At 43.5% G+C, this 17,177-nt stretch overlaps 1 protein-coding gene across 3 annotated transcripts in view; it reads left to right on the forward strand.

Annotated features, from left to right (window-relative positions):
• Positions 1-17,177, forward strand: part of LOC118362108 (semaphorin-5A-like) — a 365,802-nt gene that overhangs the window by 85,899 nt on the left and 262,726 nt on the right. For all 3 annotated transcript variants that reach the window (XM_052500408.1, XM_052500392.1, XM_052500397.1), the window contains exon 2: positions 14,689-14,917. In XM_052500408.1, coding sequence (XP_052356368.1) covers positions 14,752-14,917 — 166 coding nt within the window. In that variant the 5' untranslated portion in view covers positions 14,689-14,751. The remainder of the gene's footprint in view (positions 1-14,688; positions 14,918-17,177) is intronic.

The following is a 17,177-nucleotide window of genomic DNA, read 5'->3' on the forward strand; positions in this document are numbered from 1 at the left end:
TTTGGTGTTCTACGTCGTACACGGAGGATATTTTTGAAGAATTCTGCGTGCAGAGTCTCAATTTGGTGTTTGTCCCATTTTGTGAAGTCTTGGTTAGTGAGCGGACCCCAGACCTCACAACCATAAAGGGCAATGGGCTCTATGACTGATTCAAGTATTTTTAGCCAAATCCGAATTGGTATGTTGAAATTTATGTTTCTTTTGATGGCATAGAATGCCCTTCTTGCCTTGTCTCTCAGATTGTTCACAGCTTTGTGGAAGTTACCTGTGGCGCTGAAGTTTAGGCAAAGGTATGTATAGTTTTTTGTGTGCTCTAGGGCAACAGTGTCTAGATGGAATTTGTATTTGTGGTCCTGGTGACTGGACCTTTTTTGGAACACCATTATTTTGGTCTTACTGAGATTTACTGTCAGGGTTTAACTGTAGGTTCATGCTGGAGTACCTCCACATTCATCACATTCTTTAATGGGTTTAACTGTAGGTTCATGCTGGAGTACCTCCACATTCAACACATTCTTTAATGGGTTTAACTGTAGGTTCATGCTGGAGTACCTCCACATTCATCACATTCTTTAATGGGTTTAACTGTAGGTTCATGCTGGAGTACCTCCACATTCATCACATTCTTTAATGGGTTTAACTGTAGGTTCATGCTGGAGTACCTCCACATTCAACACATTCTTTAATGGGTTTAACTGTAGGTTCATGCTGGAGTACCTCCACATTCATCACATTCTTTAATGGGTTTAACTGTAGGTTCATGCTGGAGTACCTCCTCATTCATCACATTCTTTAATGGGTTTAACTGTAGGTTCATGCTGGAGTACCTCCACATTCATCACATTCTTTAATGGGTTTAACTGTAGGTTCATGCTGGAGTACTGGACATTCATCACATTCTTTAATGGGTTTAACTGTAGGTTCATGCTGGAGTACCTCCATTCATCACATTCTTTAATGGGTTTAACTGTAGGTTCATGCTGGAGTACCTCCACATTCAACACATTCTTTAATGGGTTTAACTGTAGGTTCATGCTGGAGTACCTCCACATTCATCACATTCTTTAATGGGTTTAACTGTAGGTTCATGCTGGAGTACCTCCACATTCAACACATTCTTTAATGGGTTTAACTGTAGGTTCATGCTGGAGTACCTCCACATTCAACACATAATTTAATGGGTTTAACTGTAGGTTCATGCTGGAGTGCCTCCACATTCAACACATAATTTAATGGGTTTAACTGTAGGTTCATGCTGGAGTGCCTCCACATTCAACACATTCGTTAATGGGTTTAACTGTAGGCTAATGCTTGAAACATGTAGGTATTGGTATTCCAGACTCGGTCAGGGAGAGGTTGAAAATGTCAATGAAGACACCCTCCAGCTGGTCAGCGCATGTCCCCTAATCTGTCTGGCCCTGTGACCTTGTGAATGTTATCCTGTTTAAAGGTCTTACTCACATCAGCTACGGAGAGCGTGATCACACAGTCATCCAGAACAACTGGTGCTCTCATGCACGGTTCAGTGTTGCTTACCTCGAAGCGAGTATTGATGGCATTTAGCTCTTCTGGTAGGCTGCCGTCGCTGGGAAGCTCACGACTGGGTTTCCCTTTGTAATAGTTTACAATCCCTTCCACATCCGATGAGCGTCAGAGAATAGAGTAGTAGGATATTATTGAGGATATTATATAGTCCTGTATTGAGTCTCTGCTGGTTTGATGGCTCGTCGGAGGTCGTAGTGAGATTTCTTTTAAGCATCCATATTAGTGTCCCGCTCCTTGAAAGCGTGTGTGTATTTGTGTGTTCACACACAGGCGCCGGAGGCTGAGAGCGATCGATAAAAATAACAGCAGGATTTGGGAATCTCTGGAGAGTTAGGGCAGGACACAGCGGAAATTGCCGGGTATAATGCTGGGGACAGTGTGTGTGTGTGTGTGTGTGTGTGTGTGTGTGTGTGTGTGTGTGTGTGTGTGTGTGTGTGTGTGTGTGTGTGTGTGTGTGTGTGTGTGTGTGTGTGTGTGTGTGTGTGTGTGTGTGTGTGTGTGTGTGTGTGTGTGTGTGTGTGTGTGTCACAGATTTACATTGGACCAAAGCTGTGGACTAGTCTAAGAGTCCTTCAGGCCTTTGGACAGTTTAGTCTGTTACCACAGTGGGAGAGTTTGTGAGTTTGTGTTTGTATGAGATGGCTCTCATTTGTATTAGTTTTATTACAGTGTTTTTATTTTGTATTTTGACCTTCAACCCCATCCTTCCAACAGCACCTCCACATCCAGGTGGTTCGTCACTCCTTCCTGTCTCCATCCATCTGTCCAGAGCAGACAACGCTCACTGTAGAACGTTTCTGTTCTCAAACCTTCCACTCCAGAGAGCAAGCTACAAATCAAACTGATTGGAATCTCAGAGAGGTTTTCTGAAGGGGCCGCCACACAAACACACACACATATACACACAACCCCCCCTCCGCCACACAAACACACACACATATACACACAACCCCCCTCCGCCACACAAGCCCACACACATATACACACAACCCCCCCTCCGCCACGCAAACACGCACACATTTACTCACAGCCCCCTGCCACACAAACACACACACATATACACACCCCCCACCTGCCACACAAACATGCACACATATACACACAACCCCCCTCCGCCACACAAACACGCACACATATACTCACAACCCCTGCCACACAAACATCCACACATATACACACCCCCCACCTGCCACACAAACATGCACACATATACACACACACCCCCCTGCCACACAAACACTCACACATACACCCCCACCTGCTACACAAACACACACACATATACACACCCCCCACCTGCCACACAAACACACACACACACATATACACCCCCTGCCACACAAACACTCACACATATACACCCCCCCCTGCCACACACACACACTGGAGAGCTGATGTATGGTATGTTGCAGCAGTAATGTAAACGCACTGGGGAGCTGATGTATGGTATGTTGCTGCAGTAATGCAAACACACTGGGGAGCTGATGTATGGTATGTTGCTGCAGTAATGTAAACACACTGGGGAGCTGATGTATGGTATGTGGCTGTAGTAATGTAAACACACTGGGGAGCTGATGTATGGTATGCTGCTGTAGTAATGTAAACACACTGGGGAGCTGATGTATGGTATGTTGCTGTAGTAATGTAAACACACTGGAGAGCTGATGTATGGTATGTTGCTGTAGTAATGTAAACACACTGGGGAGCTGATGTATGGTATGCTGCTGTAGTAATGTAAACACACTGGGGAGCTGATGTATGGTATGTTGCTGTAGTAATGTAAACACACTGGAGAGCTGATGTATGGTATGTTGCTGTAGTAATGTAAACACACTGGAGAGCTGATGTATGGTATGTTGCTGTAGTAATGTAAACACACTGGAGAGCTGATGTATGGTATGTTGCTGCAGTAATGCAAACACACTGGGGAGCTGATGTATGGTATGTTGCTGTAGTAATGTAAACACACTGGAGAGCTGATGTATGGTATGTTGCTGCAGTAATGCAAACACACTGGGGAGCTGATGTATGGTATGTTGCTGTAGTAATGTAAACACACTGGAGAGCTGATGTATGGTATGTTGCTGCAGTAATGCAAACACACTGGGGAGCTGATGTATGGTATGTTGCTGTAGTAATGTAAACACACTGGAGAGCTGATGTATGGTATGTTGCTGCAGTAATGTAAACACACTGGAGAGCTGATGTATGGTATGTTGCTGTAGTAATGTAAACGCACTGGGGAGCTGATGTATGGTATGTTGCTGTAGTAATGTAAACACACTGGGGAGCTGATGTATGGTATGTTGCTGTAGTAATGTAAACACACTGGGGAGCTGATGTATGGTATGTTGCTGTAGTAATGTAAACACACTGGAGAGCTGATGTATGGTATGTTGCTGTAGTAATGTAAACACACTGGGGAGCTGATGTATGGTATGTTGCTGTAGTAATGTAAACACACTGGAGAGCTGATGTATGGTATGTTGCTGCAGTAATGCAAACACACTGGGGAGCTGATGTATGGTATGTTGCTGTAGTAATGTAAACACACTGGAGAGCTGATGTATGGTATGTTGCTGCAGTAATGCAAACACACTGGGGAGCTGATGTATGGTATGTTGCTGTAGTAATGTAAACACACTGGAGAGCTGATGTATGGTATGTTGCTGCAGTAATGCAAACACACTGGGGAGCTGATGTATGGTATGTTGCTGTAGTAATGTAAACACACTGGGGAGCTGATGTATGGTATGTTGCTGTAGTAATGTAAACACACTGGAGAGCTGATGTATGGTATGTTGCTGTAGTAATGTAAACACACTGGAGAGCTGATGTATGGTATGTTGCTGTAGTAATGTAAACACACTGGGGAGCTGATGTATGGTATGCTGCTGTAGTAATGTAAACACACTGGGGAGCTGATGTATGGTATGTTGCTGTAGTAATGTAAACACACTGGGGAGCTGATGTATGGTATGTTGCTGTAGTAATGTAAACACACTGGAGAGCTGATGTATGGTATGTTGCTGTAGTAATGTAAACACACTGGGGAGCTGATGTATGGTATGTTGCTGTAGTAATGTAAACACACTGGAGAGCTGATGTATGGTATGTTGCTGCAGTAATGCAAACACACTGGGGAGCTGATGTATGGTATGTTGCTGTAGTAATGTAAACACACTGGAGAGCTGATGTATGGTATGTTGCTGTAGTAATGCAAACACACTGGGGAGCTGATGTATGGTATGTTGCTGTAGTAATGTAAACACACTGGAGAGCTGATGTATGGTATGTTGCTGCAGTAATGCAAACACACTGGGGAGCTGATGTATGGTATGTTGCTGTAGTAATGTAAACACACTGGAGAGCTGATGTATGGTATGTTGCTGCAGTAATGTAAACACACTGGAGAGCTGATGTATGGTATGTTGCTGTAGTAATGTAAACGCACTGGGGAGCTGATGTATGGTATGTTGCTGTAGTAATGTAAACACACTGGGGAGCTGATGTATGGTATGTTGCTGTAGTAATGTAAACACACTGGAGAGCTGATGTATGGTATGTTGCTGTAGTAATGTAAACACACTGGGGAGCTGATGTATGGTATGTTGCTGTAGTAATGTAAACACACTGGAGAGCTGATGTATGGTATGTTGCTGCAGTAATGCAAACTCACTGGGGAGCTGATGTATGGTATGTTGCTGTAGTAATGTAAACACACTGGAGAGCTGATGTATGGTATGTTGCTGCAGTAATGCAAACACACTGGGGAGCTGATGTATGGTATGTTGCTGTAGTAATGTAAACACACTGGAGAGCTGATGTATGGTATGTTGCTGTAGTAATGTAAACACACTGGGGAGCTGATGTATGGTATGTTGCTGTAGTAATGTAAACACACTGGGGAGCTGATGTATGGTATGTTGCTGTAGTAATGTAAACACACTGGAGAGCTGATGTATGGTATGTTGCTGTAGTAATGTAAACACACTGGGGAGCTGATGTATGGTATGTTGCTGTAGTAATGTAAACACACTGGGGAGCTGATGTATGGTATGTTGCTGTAGTAATGTAAACACACTGGGGAGCTGATGTATGGTATGTTGCTGCAGTAATGTAAACACACTGGAGAGCTGATGTATGGTATGTTGCTGTAGTAATGTAAACACACTGGAGAGCTGATGTATGGTATGTTGCTGCAGTAATGCAAACACACTGGGGAGCTGATGTATGGTATGTTGCTGTAGTAATGTAAACACACTGGGGAGCTGATGTATGGTATGTTGCTGTAGTAATGTAAACACACTGGAGAGCTGATGTATGGTATGTTGCTGCAGTAATGCAAACTCACTGGGGAGCTGATGTATGGTATGTTGCTGTAGTAATGTAAACACACTGGAGAGCTGATGTATGGTATGTTGCTGCAGTAATGCAAACACACTGGGGAGCTGATGTATGGTATGTTGCTGTAGTAATGTAAACACACTGGAGAGCTGATGTATGGTATGTTGCTGTAGTAATGTAAACACACTGGGGAGCTGATGTATGGTATGTTGCTGTAGTAATGTAAACACACTGGGGAGCTGATGTATGGTATGTTGCTGTAGTAATGTAAACACACTGGAGAGCTGATGTATGGTATGTTGCTGTAGTAATGTAAACACACTGGGGAGCTGATGTATGGTATGTTGCTGTAGTAATGTAAACACACTGGGGAGCTGATGTATGGTATGTTGCTGTAGTAATGTAAACACACTGGGGAGCTGATGTATGGTATGTTGCTGCAGTAATGTAAACACACTGGAGAGCTGATGTATGGTATGTTGCTGTAGTAATGTAAACACACTGGAGAGCTGATGTATGGTATGTTGCTGCAGTAATGCAAACACACTGGGGAGCTGATGTATGGTATGTTGCTGTAGTAATGTAAACACACTGGAGAGCTGATGTATGGTATGTTGCTGTAGTAATGTAAACACACTGGAGAGCTGATGTATGGTATGTTGCTGCAGTAATGTAAACACACTGGAGAGCTGATGTATGGTATGTTGCTGCAGTAATGTAAACACACTGGGGAGCTGATGTATGGTATGTTGCTGTAGTAATGTAAACACACTGGAGAGCTGATGTATGGTATGTTGCTGTAGTAATGTAAACACACTGGGGAGCTGATGTATGGTATGTTGCTGTAGTAATGTAAACACACTGGAGAGCTGATGTATGGTATGTTGCTGCAGTAATGTAAACGCACTGGGGAGCTGATGTATGGTATGTTGCTGCAGTAATGTAAACACACTGGAGAGCTGATGTATGGTATGTTGCTGTAGTAATGTAAACACACTGGGGAGCTGATGTATGGTATGTTGCTGTAGTAATGTAAACACACTGGGGAGCTGATGTATGGTATGTTGCTGCAGTAATGTAAACGCACTGGGGAGCTGATGTATGGTATGTTGCTGCAGTAATGTAAACACACTGGAGAGCTGATGTATGGTATGTTGCTGCAGTAATGTAAACGCACTGGGGAGCTGATGTATGGTATGTTGCTGCAGTAATGTAAACGCACTGGGGAGCTGATGTATGGTATGTTGCTGCAGTAATGTAAACACACTGGGGAGCTGATGTATGGTATGTTGCTGCAGTAATGCAAACACACTGGGGAGCTGATGTATGGTATGTTGCTGTAGTAATGTAAACACACTGGAGAGCTGATGTATGGTATGTTGCTGTAGTAATGTAAACACACTGGAGAGCTGATGTATGGTATGTTGCTGTAGTAATGTAAACACACTGGAGAGCTGATGTATGGTATGTTGCTGTAGTAATGTAAACACACTGGGGAGCTGATGTATGGTATGTTGCTGTAGTAATGTAAACACACTGGAGAGCTGATGTGTGGTATGTTGCTGTAGTAATGTAAACACACTGGGGAGCTGATGTGTGGTATGTTGCTGCAGTAATGTTTATTCTGCCGGAACACTGTTTGTAGAACAGATCCTGAAAGTTAGTTGGATTTGTGATGGGAAATGTTCTATTTCACTGAGGGAAATATTAACACACACACACACAGTGTTCTGTCTGACTGAGGAGAAATATCAGTTTGGGATAAGGAGCTGGAGGCGGTGAAATGCATTATTATGGGGGACAAACAGTAAATGTTTACACAATGAAACCGACACACACACCCTTACACACACACACTCTTACACACACACCCTTACACACACTCTTACACAACCGTACACAAACTTACACACCCTTACACACTCTTACACACCCTTACACACTCTTACACACCCTTACACACACTTACACACCCTTACACACACTTATACAGGCAGCAGGTAGCCTAGTGGTTAGAGCATTGGGCCAGAAACTGAAAGGTTGCTGAATCAAATCCCCCAAGCTGACAAGGTAAGAATCTGTCGTTCTGCCCCTGAACAAGGCAGTTAACCTACTGTTCCTAGACCAGTTAACCCACTGTTCCTAGACCAGTTAACCCACTGTTCCTAGACCAGTTAACCCACTGTTCCTAGACCAGTTAACCCACTGTTCCTAGACCAGTTAACCCACTGTTTCTAGGCCGTCATTGTAAAGAAGAATTTGTTCTTAACTGACTTGCCTAGTTAAATAAAGGTTAAAAATGAAATACAAATACACACCCTTACACACCAGGGCTGGGCGATGTGGTCTAAAAGTAACATCATGATTTTTTTCAGAAATGTAGAAAGAAACAACAAAAAAAGACATCATTGAATCAGTGAAGAAATCAACAATCGCATTCGGCCTAAATGTGCAAACTACAAACTAACAAATGATCAACACCACTTGCCAGGCTGACATCATTGTACATACATTTCTTAAATAAGAATGAAAACATGCCTTATGTATCACTGAAAATGTGCGAAATAACAGAAAGATTACTAAATTGCTGTCAAACAAAACAATGTTATTTTACTTTGCTCCAATAGGTTTCTGGAGAGTAAGACAAGCCTATCTATCGACTCAGGCTTGAGGCATGCCTTGTGGCATGTTACAATGTCCCCACATGTGCTGATGACCCTCTACGAAGGGGCAGTTGTAGCAGGAATGCATAAGTACTTCTTTGCAAGATTGCTCAGTCTTGGGGAGTTGGCCTCATGGAGCCTCCACCCCTCAAGTGTCTCGGGTCAAATCAAATTAAATCGAAATATATTGCCCAGCCCTCTTACACACAACTACATATACACCCTTACACCCTTACACACACTTATGCACACACCTACACACCCTTATTCAACCTTACACAACCTTACACACCCTTACACATCATTACACACCCTTACACAACCTTACACACCCTTACACATCATTGCACACCCTTACACACACACCCTTACACACACTTACACTCTTGCACACCCTTACACACCCTTACACACCATTACACAACATGACACACCCTTACACACCATTACACACCCTTACACACACACCCTTGCCCACCAATACACATCATTACACACCCTTACACACACACACACCCTTACAACCCATTACACAACCTTACACACACACACCCGTACACAACCGTACAAACCATTACACACCCTTACACACAATTACACACCCTTACACAACCTTACACACAATTACACACCCTTACACAACCTTACACACACACACCCGTACACAACCTTACACACAATTACACAACCTTACACACATTACACACTCTTACACACCCTTACACACTCTTACACACCCTTACACACCATAACACACCCTTACACAACCTTACACACCCTTACACAACCTTATACACCCTTACACACCATAACACACCCTTACACAACCTTACACACCCTTACACACCATTACACACCCTTACACAACCTTACACACCCTTACACACTCTTACACACCCTTACACACCATAACACAACCTTACACACCCTTACACACACCCTTGCACACCATTACACACCATTACACACCCTTACACAACCTTACACACCCTTTCACAAACCCTTGTGTGTGTGTGTGTTGACCACAAAGCCAAAGTAAATTTGAGAAGCTATTCATTAACGATGTAATATATCTGTTATAGATTCTAATCCAGACTTAATCAATATGGCTTTAACAATATGATTACGTCACACAAGACACCCAGATCTGAATCCTTATGGGTCTCACAAAGACCTCCCACGCTGCAGAATAGTGTATATGTGTATTTGTTCACCCTGCATTCAATTACGACATTCAATGACCTTCAATTCCATAACATTTACCTTGTCAAAACGTACATGTTTAGAAATGAAGAATGATTTATCTGCACGGCATATTGTTTTGGCCTCTGAGAGTTGACAACAGCATTCATCTCCATAACCTTCGGTAGCTGTCTGCGTATTGAGATAAATAGTATATTAATCCTAATACAGTCATTTTGTCTGGCTGTAGGAACGTGGGGTGAAACCCTTGCCTGGCTACCCAGAATCCTTACTCAGGCCAAATGCTAGGACACGCCCATGGACGTTCGTTTCTACTCCACGTTGAGTCAGGATTTCCCGAACCCTTCAACCAATGTGAACACATTCGTGGTGCTCTGATTGGTCCAGAAACGGTTGGGTTGTTCCAGGGACAGAACACACGTTGGTAACGCGAACTTTTGCCATTGGCCGATTGGTTAGAGATGATCCAATCGCTGACGACTTTATTGAGTCCCATGCCCCTCGTGCGAATGATGAATTTGTTTTGTGTGAGTCATCAGGTTAGGGGGGGCTCTGTGTGGTCTCTAATGCAGTGGTATTTGGGAACTATTAGATGTTGCCGTTGAAAAACAGTGTATGAATAATGTTTTTTTTGTTTGTGACAGAGGTAAAGAAGGAGTTTACCCAATCACCCTTCATAGATATGATTTAGACTGGGTTGTATTATTACTGTAACAGGTTAAGGACTGGGTTGTATTACTGTAACAGGTTAAGGACTGGGTGGTATTACTGTAACAGGTTAAGGACTGGGTTGTATTACTGTAACAGGTTAAAGACTGGGTTGTATTACTGTAACAGGTTAAAGACTGGGTTGTATTACTGTAACAGGTTAAGGACTGGGTTGTATTACTGTAACAGTTTAAGGACTGGGTTGTATTACTGTAACAGGTTAAAGACTGGGTTGTATTACTGTAACAGTTTAAGGACTGGGTTGTCTTACTGTAACAGTTTAAGGACTGGGTTGTATTACTGTAACAGGTTAAGGACTGGGTTGTATTACTGTAACAGGTTAAGGACTGGGTTGTATTACTGTAACAGGTTAAGGACTGGGTGGTATTACTGTAACAGGTTAAAGACTGGGTTGTATTACTGTAACAGGTTAAGGACTGGGTTGTATTACTGTAACAGGTTAAGGACTGGGTTGTATTACTGTAACAGGTTAAGGACTGGGTTGTATTACTGTAACAGGTTAAAGACTGGGTTGTATTACTGTAACAGTTTAAGGACTGGGTTGTCTTACTGTAACAGTTTAAGGACTGGGTTGTATTACTGTAACAGGTTAAGGACTGGGTTGTATTACTGTAACAGGTTAAGGACTGGGTTGTATTACTGTAACAGTTTAAGGACTGGGTGGTATTACTGTAACAGGTTAAGGACTGGGTTGTATTACTGTAACAGGTTAAGGACTGGGTTGTATTACTGTAACAGTTTAAGGACTGGGTTGTATTACTGTAACAGGTTAAAGACAGGGTTGTATTACTGTAACAGGTTAAGGACTGGGTTGTATTACTGTAACAGTTTAAGGACTGGGTTGTATTACTGTAACAGTTTAAGGACTGGGTTGTATTACTGTAACAGGTTAAGGACTGGGTTGTATTACTGTAACAGTTTAAGGACTGGGTTGTATTACTGTAACAGGTTAAGGACTGGGTTGTATTACTGTAACAGGTTAAGGACTGGGTTGTATTACTGTAACAGGTTAAGGACTGGGTTGTATTACTGTAACAGGTTAAAGACTGGGTTGTATTACTGTAACAGTTTAAGGACTGGGTTGTCTTACTGTAACAGTTTAAGGACTGGGTTGTATTACTGTAACAGGTTAAGGACTGGGTTGTATTACTGTAACAGGTTAAGGACTGGGTTGTATTACTGTAACAGGTTAAAGACTGGGTTGTATTACTGTAACAGGTTAAGGACTGGGTTGTATTACTGTAACAGGTTAAGGACTGGGTTGTATTACTGTAACAGTTTAAGGACTGGGTTGTATTACTGTAACAGGTTAAGGACTAATTACTGTAACAGGTTAAGGACTGGGTTGTATTACTGTAACAGTTTAAGGACTGGGTTGTATTACTGTAACAGGTTAAGGACTTTGTATTACTGGGTTGTATTACTGTAACAGGTTAAGGACTGGGTTGTATTACTGTAACAGGTTAAGGACTGGGTTGTATTACTGTAACAGGTTAAGGACTGGGTTGTATTACTGTAACAGTTTAAGGACTGGGTTGTATTACTGTAACAGGTTAAGGACTGGGTTGTATTACTGTAACAGGTTAAGGACTGGGTTGTATTACTGTAACAGGTTAAAGACTGGGTTGTATTACTGTAACAGGTTAAGGACTGGGTTGTATTACTGTAACAGGTTAAGGACTGGGTTGTATTACTGTAACAGGTTAAGGACTGGGTTGTATTACTGTAACAGGTTAAGGACTGGGTTGTATTACTGTAACAGGTTAAGGACTGGGTTGTATTACTGTAACAGTTTAAGGACTGGGTTGTATTACTGTAACAGTTTAAGGACTGGGTTGTATTACTGTAACAGGTTAAGGACTGGGTTGTATTACTGTAACAGGTTAAGGACTGGGTTGTATTACTGTAACAGTTTAAGGACTGGGTTGTATTACTGTAACAGTTTAAGGACTGGGTTGTATTACTGTAACAGTTTACAAGTGTGCGCCCAGGACACCTGACAGATAACATGTCATGTCTCCACCTATCAGATAGCATCAGACATGTCTCCACCTATCAGACATCTCTACCTATCAGATAGCATCAGACATGTCTCCACCTATCAGACATCTCCACCTATCAGATAGCATCAGACATGTCTCCACCTATCAGATAGCATCAGACATGTCTCCACCTATCAGATAGCATCAGACATGTCTCCATCTATCAGACGTCTCCACCTATCAGATAGCATCAGACATGTCTCCACCTATCAGATAGCATCAGACATGTCTCCACCTATCAGATAGCATCAGACATGTCTCCACCTATCAGATAGCATCAGACATGTCTCCATCTATCAGACGTCTCCACCTATCAGATAGCATCAGACATGTCTCCACCTATCAGATAGCATCAGACGTCTCCACCTATCAGATAGCATCAGACATGTCTCCACCTATCAGACGTCTCCACCTATCAGATAGCATCAGACATGTCTCCACCTATCAGACGTCTCCACCTATCAGATAGCATCAGACATGTCTCCACCTATCAGACGTCTCCACCTATCAGATAGCATCAGACATGTCTCCACCTATCAGACATCTCCACCTATCAGATAGCATCAGCACTCCGTCAGCCCAGGACATCTGGCATGGAATCTCTCAGTCATCCAATGTAATGTCTATGACGTTACTCTCTGTGGCGTGTCGGTGTGTGCGCCGACATTATCAATACAGGCAGAACCTTGAGATAATTGTCTGCAGGTTTGCTGCTGTCTTTGACTGTTGATGAGAAGTGACATTCAGATTGTCAGAAAATGAGAAAACATCACTCTAGAAAAATGCTGTAATGGGTAAATATTATTAAAGTCTACATTTCCTGAAGGTTTCTGCTATAATAGGTAACCTTCCCTTTAGAGACATGACATGTAGACTGTCAGAGACTGTTTGAATAGGCTGTCAAAAGGGTAGGAAATCTTAACTAAAGAAAACATACATCTGGACAGTTATAGCATATAGAGATGAGGAAATATTCCTTCTAAAGGACAGACAAGCTAAAAGCCATGTGGATATACTTTCTACAGAGTGGGGGAGGAAAGAATAGCTAAAGATGGAATGGTCTTGACTGGCAGTGTTTGACAGGTGCTTTACATTAGAAAGTCACTAGTGCATTCCACCTTTAAACTTTCTTTCAAAAGATACTCTATGTGATGCCAAGGCCGTAGAGTTCGAATAGGCATCTATAAACAGATCAATTTGGAGCAGAATGTGAATGTGTTTTTATTGGCTCCATGTTTAAAAGGGGCCCCATGAGGAGTAGTGCCCCCCCCCCCCCACACACATACACATATATATATACACTACATGACCAAAAGTATGTGGACACCTGCTTGTCGAACATCTCATTCCAGAATCATGGGTATTAATATGGAGTTGGTCCCCCCCATTGCTGCTATAACAGCCTCCACTCTTCTGAGAAGGCTTTAATATGGAGTTGGTCCCCCCCATTGCTGCTATAACAGTGCTAGAGCCGTGACTACAGACCTGGGTTTGACAAACTGACTTGTTGGAAACGTGGCATCCTATGACGGTTGAAAGCTGTTCCGTAAGGCCATTCTAATGACAATGTTTGTCTGTGGAGATTGCATGGCTGTGCGCTCAATGTTATACACTTGTCAGTAACTGCTGTGACTGAAATAGCAGAATCCACTCATTTGAAGGGGTGTCCACATACATGTAGTGTACATGCTGACCCTGGTTTGATTCATGTGTTAGGCCGGAGTCAGAAGTTACAGGTCAGGGGTCATCAGTGTGAATGTGAGGACGAGCTGCCTCAACTCAGCATGAGTCTGACACTAGAAACCTCTGCCTCTGTCATTGGCTCCCCCTCTCTCCTCTTTCCTTTCTCGCTCTATCTTCACTTTGTCTAACGTTCCCCGGCTCTCTTTGTGTTGCTTCCTCACTCTATCATGTTTTATCAAGAGCTCTAGTTCTTCCCAGCTGTAAATCATTGCTCCATCTTCCTCTCTGCCTCATGCAAACTAAAGGAAATGACTCTCTCTCTCTCTCTCCCTCTCTCTCTCTCTCTCTCTCTCTCTCTCTCTCTCTCTCTCTCTCTCTCTCTCTCTCTCTCTCTCTCTCTCTCTCTCTCTCTCTCTCTCCCTCTCTCTCTCTCTCTCTCTCTCTCTCTCTCTCTCTCTCTCTCTCTCTCTCTACAGGTGTGTCTCTCCGATGCGATTGGCTCACGGCCCGACAGGAAGTGAGCGACACCCCACCTCCCCATGGCTCCGCCTTCGGCGGGCCGCTCCTCCCTTGCCCAGCATGTTGTGCTGCTTGTGCAGTGCATTCTAGTCCTGCAAGCTGGGGGTGTGGTCTGCAGGAAAGGGCCGGTGCTGCTGCCTGAGTCGCCCTGTCACCGGGCTGAACACCCTCTAATCTCACACACAGGTAGGTCACACACACATTCATGCCCTCTCCACACAGTTCCTTTGCAGTCACCCGCCGTGGAAATTCCCGTAATCTAATCACACTTTTCACATTTCCTGCATTAAAAAAATATTGTCTGGAGCAGTTTAGCCATAAATAATATTATAAAACTTCATCGGAAGACCACCAATAACATAACAGCCAAATGCTACTGCACCCATTCCATCCCAGCAGAGATTGATTCAGTTAATCATACAGCTCTCTGTCTAGGGTGTAATTGAGCGAAAGGACAAGGTCATCATGCACGCACGCACGCACGTACACACACAGACGCACACACACACGCGCGCACACACACACACGCACGTGCGCACACACACACACACACACGCACACACACACACACACACACACACACACACACACACACACACACACACACACACACACACACACACACACACACACACACACACACACACACACACACGCACGCACGTACACACACACGCACGCACGCACACACACACACAGACGCACACACACACACGTACACACACAGATGCACACACACACACGCACACACACACACACACACACACTGCACTTCTCCTGTCAGCTCATGGGTAGTTGGGCTACCTCTCAGCACTCAGAGTCTATTGAGCGTGATGACGCTGACTAACAGTCTGGCTAATCTGATCTACCGTCCTCTGTGCTGGTTGACCTCAGGCGACCATGCTGGAGCCCATCCATAAGGTATCGGGAAAGTTGTTATAGCACTGACGTTTTAACTACAGTATATTTAATTGTGCGTGCGTGTAATTACCTAATATTCCAGTACGGTTCATTAACTCAGTGCCTGCTTCAGTGGTGTTAATAATTGTGCTGTATAATAGGGCAGTATCGTTGGGCAGTATTACTGGGCAGTATCACTGGGCAGTATCATTGAGCAGTATAATGGGGCAGTATCATTGGGCAGTATCATTGGGCAGTATCATTGTGCAGTATCATTGGGCAATATTATTGGGCAGTATTATTGGGCAGTATTATTAGGAAGTATCTCGTATCATTGGGCAGTATCACTGGGCAGTGTCTAGAAACATTGGGCAGTATCACTGGGCAGCATCATTGGGCAGTATTATTGGGCAGTATTATTGGGCAGTATTATTGGGAAGTATCTAGTATCATTGGGCAGTATCATAGTGCAGTATCATTGTGCAGTATCATAGGGCAGTATTATTGGGAAGTATTATTGGGAAGTATCTCGTATCATTGAGCAGTATCTTTGGGCAGCATCATTTGTCAGTATCTAGTATCATTGGGCAGTATCACTGGGCAGTGTCTAGAAACATTGGGCAGTATAAAGTATCATTGGGCAGTATCACTGGGCAGTATCAAGTATCATTGGGCAGTATCACTGGGCATCATTGTATTATTGGGCAGTATTATTGGGAAGTATCTAGTATCATTGGGCAGTATCACTGGGCAGTGTCTAGAAACATTGGGCAGTATAAAGTATCATTGGGCAGTATCACTGGGCAGTATCACTGGGCAGTATCAAGTATCATTGGGCAGTATCACTGGGCAGCATCATTGGGCAGTATTATTGGGCAGTATTATTGGGAAGTATCTAGTATCATTGGGCAGTATCATTGTGCAGTATCATAGGGCAGTATCATTGGGCAGTATTATTGGGCAGTATTATCTGGAAGTATCTAGTATCATTGAGCAGTATCTTTGGGCAGCATCATTTGTCAGTATCTAGTATCACTGGGCAGTATCACTGGGCAGTATCAAGTATCATTGGGCAGTATCACTGGGCAGTATCAAGTATCATTGGGCAGTATCACTGGGCAGTATCATTGGGCAGTATCATTGGGCAGTATCATTTGGCAGTATCATTGGGCAGTATCATTTGGCAGTATCATTGGGCAGTATCACTGGGCAGTATCATTGGGCGTTATCACTGGGCAGTATCACTGGGCAGTATCACTGGGCAGTATCACTGGGCAGTATCATTGGGCAGTATCACTGGGCAGTATCAAGTATCATTGGGCAGTATCACTGGGCAGTATCATTGGGCAGTATCATTGGGCAGTATCATTGGGCAGTATCATTGGGCAGTATCACTGGGCAGTATCACTGGGCAGTATCACTGGGCAGTATCATTGGGCAGTATCACTGGGCAGTGTCTAGAAACATTGGGCAGTATAAAGTATCATTGGGCAGTATCACTGGGCAGTATCATTGGGCAGTATCATTGGGCAGTATCATTGGGCAG

The sequence above is a fragment of the Oncorhynchus keta genome, chromosome 4 (assembly GCF_023373465.1).
Source record: "Oncorhynchus keta strain PuntledgeMale-10-30-2019 chromosome 4, Oket_V2, whole genome shotgun sequence".
Lineage (NCBI taxonomy): Eukaryota > Metazoa > Chordata > Actinopteri > Salmoniformes > Salmonidae > Oncorhynchus > Oncorhynchus keta.